Source organism: Eutrigla gurnardus (genome assembly GCF_963514095.1).
Source record: "Eutrigla gurnardus genome assembly, chromosome: 15".
In the NCBI taxonomy this organism is placed as follows: domain Eukaryota; kingdom Metazoa; phylum Chordata; class Actinopteri; order Perciformes; family Triglidae; genus Eutrigla; species Eutrigla gurnardus.
Genome location: NC_139938.1, coordinates 22,492,444 through 22,500,536, shown reverse-complemented (window position 1 = coordinate 22,500,536; position 8,093 = coordinate 22,492,444). Strand labels below are relative to the sequence as shown.

At 43.3% G+C, this 8,093-nt stretch overlaps 1 protein-coding gene across 1 annotated transcript; it reads right to left on the bottom strand.

Annotated features, from left to right (window-relative positions):
* Positions 1 to 6,872: 6,872 nt before the first annotated feature.
* Positions 6,873 to 8,000, bottom strand: LOC311025853 (uncharacterized protein). Its single transcript, XM_084028991.1, has 4 exons — positions 7,776 to 8,000; positions 7,616 to 7,663; positions 7,372 to 7,476; positions 6,873 to 7,188 (listed from the first exon to the last, which is right to left on the bottom strand). Exons 1-4 carry the CDS (start codon positions 7,914 to 7,916, stop codon positions 7,039 to 7,041), a joined length of 444 nt encoding a protein of 147 aa, XP_083885117.1. The 5' UTR covers positions 7,917 to 8,000; the 3' UTR covers positions 6,873 to 7,038.
* Positions 8,001 to 8,093: the final 93 nt, after the last annotated feature.

Sequence of the window (8,093 nt, the reverse complement as noted above, 5' to 3'; positions counted from 1 at the left end):
GAGCAGACGACGTTTGACAAAAAAAACTACATTTCCCACTACTAAATGTAGTTTTTAGTACATTCCTGTCCACCAATCAGAGCACACCACTCGTGTCTCCATTTTAAAGTTTAAATGGAGTTTCTAGGTGAAAGTATGCCCGAGCAGACGACGTTTGACTAAAAAAACTACATTTCCCACTACTAAATGTAGTTTTTAGTACATTCCTGTCCACCAATCAGAGCACACCACTCGTGTCTCCATTTTAAAGTTTAAATGGAGTTTCTAGGTGAAAGTATGACCGAGCAGAAGACGTTTGACTAAAAAAATTACATTTCCCACTACTAAATGTAGTTTTTAGTACATTCCGCTCCTCTCCTGCGCCCAAAGCTGAACGCAGCTGAGCATAATAAAGCCAATGATGAGTTGTGAGCCCCGCTGTATTTCTAGGCTGTAAAAATGTAAACGTTTGAATTGAATACAGAGCTAACCGTATGATCATTATTACAGCTGATACAGTTAGTATATCGTACAATCATTTTAACTGTTGACATAACAGGAAATGTGCTTTACATGTTGTCGTGTTGTAGGGAGCAAGGAGCAGACTGAGGTGCTTATTCAACTGCGTGGTCAGAACGACCATCTGTTTACAGGGGCCAAAAATACGGCCACACTTGGATGGAGGTAACTGTTGAGGCATAAATAAATAGCCCATTTGTTCTCTATACATATTTGTATATAAAAGTTAAATAAATGAACCCAAATCCTGTACAAAGATCAAAGTACAAATATAAACATGTGGATCACGTTGTTTTAGGATGGGGGTGGGAATTTTTTGTCTGTCTGATGTCACTGATGAATCTTTACATATTTGTTATGTGATCTTGTGTGTTTACTTTTTGTCAATGCTTCTGTCTTGTTTAGAACAATCCTGCAGAAAATGGGCCTGGAGGGGAAGGTGGAGCCCCACCAGGCTAAAAAGAAGTGGGACAACCTAAAAAAAAAATACAAAGTATGTGCAGGTTTGGATAATGACATAGAAACTAAATTTGTTTTACCCAAGCTAATAAATACTTTGATGAAGGAACGTAGAAAAAACCTCCAAGGCACCTCATGTCATGGTCATATAAACATTAAAAACGCAGTCTTTCAATGTGTTTTGGCATCAAGCCTTCATCAGGGAGTCAGACATTCATTTTCAGTTTCTTTATCACTACATAAATCCCATTCCGAAGAGCACCTCTTTTTGAGTCCATGAAACACTCCTTTTTCAAGACACTTTCAATAAACACACATTGCTGTTGTTGATGTGATTGTGAAGTGATTCCTCTGCCTTAGGATTGCAAAGACCCAGGGACAGGGCAGGGAGTTGGTGGGAGTTCCACTGCTGCCACCTGGCCCTGGTTTGTCCTCATGGACGAGGTGTTAGGACAGCGGCCGTCCATTGCGCCGCCTGTCCTAATCGCCTCCATCCCTGAGGACACACCAGGGCCAGGTGCTGCAGTGGGTGAGCAGCAGGAGGACGAGGACGAGGAGGATGAGGAAAGACAGCCAGGGCCATCAACAGGCAACAGGAAGAGGAGAAGGGGAAAGGATGAGCTATTAGAGCTCATAAAGGAGGATATGCAAATGCAGAGGGAGGCTGAGGCAAGGAGAGAAAGAGAGAGCAGAGAGAGAATGGAGAGACTTTTTGGTTTGTTAGAGAGGATGGTGGAGAGGCGTTAATTTTTTTTTTTTCTGTTCAATTCATTAGTTCTTTGTTGTTCATTTAAATTGTTAATAAAATTATTCTATTGTTCTAAATTACAGTCTTGTAACCTTGGTCTATTTTCTGTTCCATTTGTTATTTACAACGTAAGTAAACTTTTGAACTACTTTTCAGTGACAATATAATTTATTTCAAAGACAGGATAATGATACAAAATAACATTTTAAATTATTTACAAGTGGGCATATCATTTGCAACTATTTACAAAAGATCAGAAATTGACAGAACATATATACAGTAAAAATTATTGGCTGAGCAGGAGTCCCTGGTGGTGCTGCTGGATGGGATGCCACAAAGACCTTGGTCTTCCTCTTCTGGCTGGCGAGCGGGACATCTGGTAGGTTGGGGGTGTGGGATTCCTCGCTCCACTGTCCACCGCATCGTCCATCAACGGGGTTTGCAGGGCTGACACAATCGACGGCTGCCATGTCACTGAAAATGTTTAAAAGAGGGGCAAGAATAAAAAATACTAATAATACCACTGCATAACATCCCACCACTAATTACTTAAACAAACCAAAATGTGTACAAAACATTTAAAATAGGAACAGCTTCACAATTATTTTACTTGCCCTCTAGAGGTAATCATGGTCGAGGACACCCTCCTCCAGGGCAGACACCTCGGCAGACAGCTGGTCCCGCCACGGTGCACCACTGGCTGCCTCCAACCCGTTCTCCCCGTTCTCCCCCTCATCCTCCGGCATGTCGTCCTGCACGTCATCCTCTGGGGCTATGATGTCACCGGCACCCAGGCAGATGTTGTGCAGGACGGCACAAGCTGTTATGACCTGTAGAAAAGAAGAAGAAAAAAGATTAATTAAATGTAATTATAATTAAATTTAAATTAATTTACTGGTATTCACCATTTAACAATAATGCTGTTGTGTAATGACATACCTGAGGCACAAAGGTGTGGTGTACCTCCAGCGCTTTGAGGAAGATGGACCTAAACCTCGTCTTCATCATCCCAAAGGCACGCTCTATGATGGAGCGTGCCCTGGAATGATGGGTATTAAAGCGCTGGGCTCCCACACCTTGTACCGGCCGCCTGTAGGGAGTGATGAGGGGGAGTGGATGTTGGAGGCACGGGTACCCGCCATCTGCCAAGATGAAGTACCCTGGAGGAGGGTAGGTGCCACGCCTGTACAGTGGGCTGTGCCTGAGGACCCTGGAGTCGTGCACCGACCCCGGCCAGCCCACGTACGTGTCGAGGAAGCGGCCCTGATGGTCACAAACTGCCTGCAGGATGATTGATGGAAACAGTTTCCTGTTCCTGTAACAGTGACCATCAGGGCCGCTTGGTGGCACCATCCTGACATGGCAGCCGTCGATTGCTCCCGCAGCTTTGCGGAAAGCTCGGTGTCTTGCCAGCTCTGCAAACCCCTGGGTTACTGCCGCCAGGTCGTCGGCGGTCTGGGGGAGGTAGATGACCCTGTGGCGGAGGGCCACCACCTCCTCAGTAACCCGATGGACGATGCGGTGGACAGTGGAGCGAGGAATCCCGAACACCCGTGAGACCACCCGGTACGATGTCGCACTCGCCAGCCAGAAGAGGAAGACCAAGGTTTCAATGGTGGCACCCCATCCATGCCGTCTCTCCTGGTGGAGAAGGTCCAGCAGCACCGCCAGGGACTCTCTGCTCAGCCTGAAATCTGGTGTGGTGTCATGATCATCAAAGAAAATTGTGAAGATGGGGATGTTGAGATTTATCCGAGTGTACAGTGGCCTTGTCTGGATGGAGAAAGGAAGGTAAGAACAGGAGGACAACATAAATGGTTAAACAATAGCTACTGAATTTTAGTCAATATGACAATTGTAATTAATGTTAAAGCTTAGACTAATGATACTTTATCTGTCCATCTATCCACTTTGGCTTCTCAATATGGTTTTGATGTTTAAAGACACATTTTAATATTATATTTAGTTATGGTTATTTACAGGGTTCATACACATTTTACTATTCAATCCAATCACTTTAAAAGCCAAGCATTTAAACTAAAATCAAGCACTTTTCAGACCTTGAAAAACACAGCATTAAAAGTAGAGCATTTTCAAAGATTTTTAAGCACCTGTACGAACCCTGTATCAAATCTCGTTGTGAAATGACATTAACCATGTCAATCTATACTTAATATGGCTTGTCACTTCACGGTATCGTTAATTAACGGGTATGTTAATTACCACGGACTACGCTATATATGAACAACAGGTTTAACGTTAACTTACATCCCTACGGCTCTCTCCCAGCCGGAGATAGACCAGTCGCCGCCGGTTGGTTCGCCGGAGCCGCCTCTCCTCTTCCTCCAACAACCAGTAAATTAAAAAAAACAAAAACAAAATCTCCGGGTCCATCATCGTCGTCGTCTGTCCGTTAAGTTTCTGTGTCGTCTGTCTGTATATTTTCTGTCGTATGTCTGTATATTTTCTGTGTTGTCTGTCTGTATTTTCTGTGTCGTATGTCAGTTTGTATTTTTGTTGTGACCGGCGTTTTTCCCGCTTGGCCGACAGACGTGATGACGTCGTGACGCAATCAGGAAATGCTCCGAAGGCTAGACCGTCCCGTTTACCGACCGTTGACCCAGCCTTCGGAGGAGTCTCCGAAGGTGTCGCCTCCGTAGACCGCGAAGGCTGGGTCCTCCGAAGGCTGCAGCCCCTGAATTGAGACACAGCTATGGTCTCCATTTTAAATTTTAAATGTAGTTTCTAGGTTAAAGTATGGCTGAGTTGACGATGGACTACATTTCCCACGGACTGCCCCTTCCTGTCCACCAATCAGAGCACACCTGCTGTCAGTTATGAAGATCAGTGCCCCACAGTGCTGTCACCATGGCAACGGCCCTTGCTGCGTGTGTATGACTGCTTTGGAGCCTCTCTCTGCTTCTTTCTATCGCTCCATTCCCCCTCTGCGGAGGGTCCGAACAAAAGCTTGCCACGCTCACACCGAAACTCCTATCGCCAAAATTTTTGCACCGTTACACAAGACTCGGCTGAAGACACTGATGACTTTTATTTTTTCCTAGTGTCAGAAATGTGGACGCTAGGGCGAGTTAGAAATGCTGTTCATATCAGGTTTCTTTGAAAATCTGCTTCTCAATTAACCTTGGAGCGGATGAGGAGAAAAACAGACTTGGCCGCGCTCAGAGGTTGCTAGTTCAAATTCTGTAAATCTCACAGACTTTTTGAGCACATTGTAAGAGACAGGACAAGTTTGTCTACAAAATTGGAAAATATCACGTCTGTAGAGTGAAGATTGTGGCCGGGAGGAGTTTGGAAAGAAAAAAAATCTGAGAAGCCCCCACACTCTAAGCGATGATGTCACCCACTCTAGCCCAGAAGGTTCCGCACAATACACACCCATTCAAATCTCATGATTTCTCCCAAAACGATCATGGTCATTGAACAGTGATTGATCAAAAACTATATGACCTATTGAAACGTGGATTGACACACCAGGACACAAGACTTGTGTCTACGTTTTAAAGTTTAAATGGAGTTTCTAGGTGAAAGTATGCCTGAGTAGCAGGCGTTTGAAAAGCTACAATTTCTGTTTTGTTTTTTTCGCTCGTCCCATTCAAGTCAATGGGAAAATTTCGTTGGTTTTTCGCGACTTACGTCGCGAAAAATTCGTGTTTGGCTAAGAAAAGCAAGAGCCCGCCAATCCCGATCGAACCGCACGTTTTGATATATAATTTGTCCTACAACTCTTGAAGCTCTAGGAGTTTTAGGCAATCGAAATTCGAGGCAAAATAATAAAAATAAGTAGGAAAAATTCCTATGAATAACAATAGTGCTCGGGGCGAAGCATAGCTGTAGGGGGCCAGTGCTCGGTGCGATTGCCCCGTGGCCCTAATTATGCCAAAGAGGCAGTTGACATTCCACATGATATGATGTTTAAGTAACCTTGGCACTGCGTTAAACCTTTATTCTCTTCTAGTAAGTGTGTTAGTGGATTTTGCTGAGGATTGTTGTGTTACTGTATTTTACCAGCCCGGCCCCAAACACAAAAGTTACTGTATATTCCTAACTTAGTTTGTACATAGGTCCCATATTTGAACTTCTATTTGGAATGCAGTGTGTGTGTGTGTGTGTGTGTGTGTGTGTGTGTTCGTGCGTGCGTGCATGTGCGTGTACATGCGTGCCAATGCATGTAGGTGTGGGCGTGAACGTGCGCATGTGGGCAAGAACTGAAACTGAAAAAAGTCTCCCAGTCCGGCCCTGTGGCCAGCAGATCAGACCGTGGTTGAGAGGCCGTGTCCACGTGTTAAAGTGTGTATCTGTGTTCCTGAAGAGGAAACACACTTCTCTAAGTGAAGCTTTAAATGTCAGCGTTTCCTCCCAAATACGAGATGAAAACAAGAAGGGACAACTCTTGTGGGTCAGGTCAGGATTTTAAAATAATTTGTATTTAAAAAAAAAAAAAAGGGGGATAAAAAAACAGACACACGTTTATCTTACTGCTCCGGTAAGCCGGGGCGGGGCCCACTGACAAGGTGACGTCACACCACAGGGCGGTGAAGCCACGCCCCCCGCTGCACAGAGCCGCTCTTTTGTGGGATCACCGGAGCAACCAACCTGGGATGAACGGTTGTTGAGGGATGAGTGCGGAAACATCCTCGAAATTAGCCATTTTGTATTGTTGTTCTGGTCAAGTGGTAAAAAATAGTTCTCTCAGTCTGTTCAGCAAAGAAAATATGAATAAATAAAATATTTCATTATGTGTTCACGAGTCCTATAGAAGAGGAATTTATCAATCAACTGGATTAGCAGCCAATGCTCTACAAATGTCTTAGTCATTAGCTTTTTTTTTTTTTAAACAAAACTTGGGATTTAGATTCATCTATAATTCTTAATAAATAATTCAGCTGAATTAATAATCAACATTTAAATGATGATTAAGTGATTCAACACATTTTATGACTTTTAATATTACGAGTGGTCAAAGGGGTGCAGCGCCTGACGTAGTTGGAAGGACTAAATGAGCAAAGAATTGTCAGAAGTAGCCTACAGCATCATAAAAAAAATATATTAAAAAGAACCAATGCAGTATACAAAAATAAACATGAAGGAAAGCATTTTTCTACAAATGCTGATTAACAAGCACAAACCACTTCAATACACACTCCACTCATGGGCAAATAAGATTTATTTTTCTGGAAACTCTTATTACAACGCTGTATATTATTAGAATAAATATGTAATCCACATATATAAGAGCCTTAACTTATGTTAAATACAATGAATGAAAAAAAAAAAAAAAAACAGCCCTCAAGGTTTTCAAGTGGTTCCAATGATTATTGAGTCGCAGGGATTCTGGCTTTAATTTCTTTGTCCGCACGGAAGGATTCTTGCCGGATGCAAAAGATGAGGTGTTCCACAAGCTTGGAAATCGTTATATGGTGGGTTGGAGGTTTCACCTTCTTTAGCAACTCCTCACATCTCGCCTGAAAGACAACAATTCATGTTGGTTAAGCGAAGCACTTTATTAATGTTCCTCAACATTTCTGCTGTATTCGCTTCGTTTATCTAAAGGGAAGGCTACAGAGTGTGCGTGTGGTACTCTCATCCCTCCCATAACACAGATTTGACCCTTTTTGCAAATGTGATGTCACAAAGGGAATTCTTACACGTTTGGTGTGGTGCTGCAAGTTCCCCAGTATCGCATTCTCCTCACTTTTCTTGAAGTGTGTATTGTTGCGCAGGAGATCATGCACTTTGCAGAAGAACGTAGTCTGTGTGAAACAGAAGCAAGAGGGCAACAAAGCAGACACGCCCCTTCATGTTAAATTGTAGAAAAATGGACAGGGAACAGATATTAGACCGACACAGATGAGTCGAATTAGAAGCAACAATGTTTCAAACTCTTCTCACCTTGCATCCCTGATCAATCAGATGTGTCACGTCTTCCACAAAGCCCTCCTGTAACACAGAACATTTTGATCATTTATTATACGTTGGGAAAAGATAACACACCAATACGTTGTTGGAAAAAAAAAGTTGACAAGTAAGAAAACCGTTGTGCTCATCTTACCGTGGAGAAAGATCCATTGTGTTGTTTAACCAGGTCAAATATATGTTTGAGGTTAAGGTGAGGATCATGAGTACTGGCATACGCTGTAGTGGCCAACAGCGCCACAGCAGACACCAGCAGCAACATCATCATCATCTTCATACTTGTTCGTTGTCTTTCCAAGTCTTTGAATCGATGAGTCGATTGTCAGCTTGCAGCTTGTTCTGAGGTCTAAGCTGACAACACAAGATTTATACTTGCTTTGCCCACGCATTTGCCTCATCTCCCCGCCTTATTACCAAAAAAAAAAAAAAAATGCAGTGAGTCTGCAGAATGTGT

Excerpts from the sequence above, each read along its gene's own strand:
- LOC311025853 (XM_084028991.1), bottom strand. The coding sequence starts at position 7,916 with ATGAAGATGATGATGATGTTGCTGCTGGTGTCTGCTGTGGCGCTGTTG. Across the intron at positions 7,664-7,775 it reads ACAATGGATCTTTCTCCACG|GAGGGCTTTGTGGAAGACGT; the intron begins GTAAGATGAGCA and ends TCTGTGTTACAG. Across the intron at positions 7,477-7,615 it reads TGATTGATCAGGGATGCAAG|ACTACGTTCTTCTGCAAAGT; the intron begins GTGAGAAGAGTT and ends TGTTTCACACAG.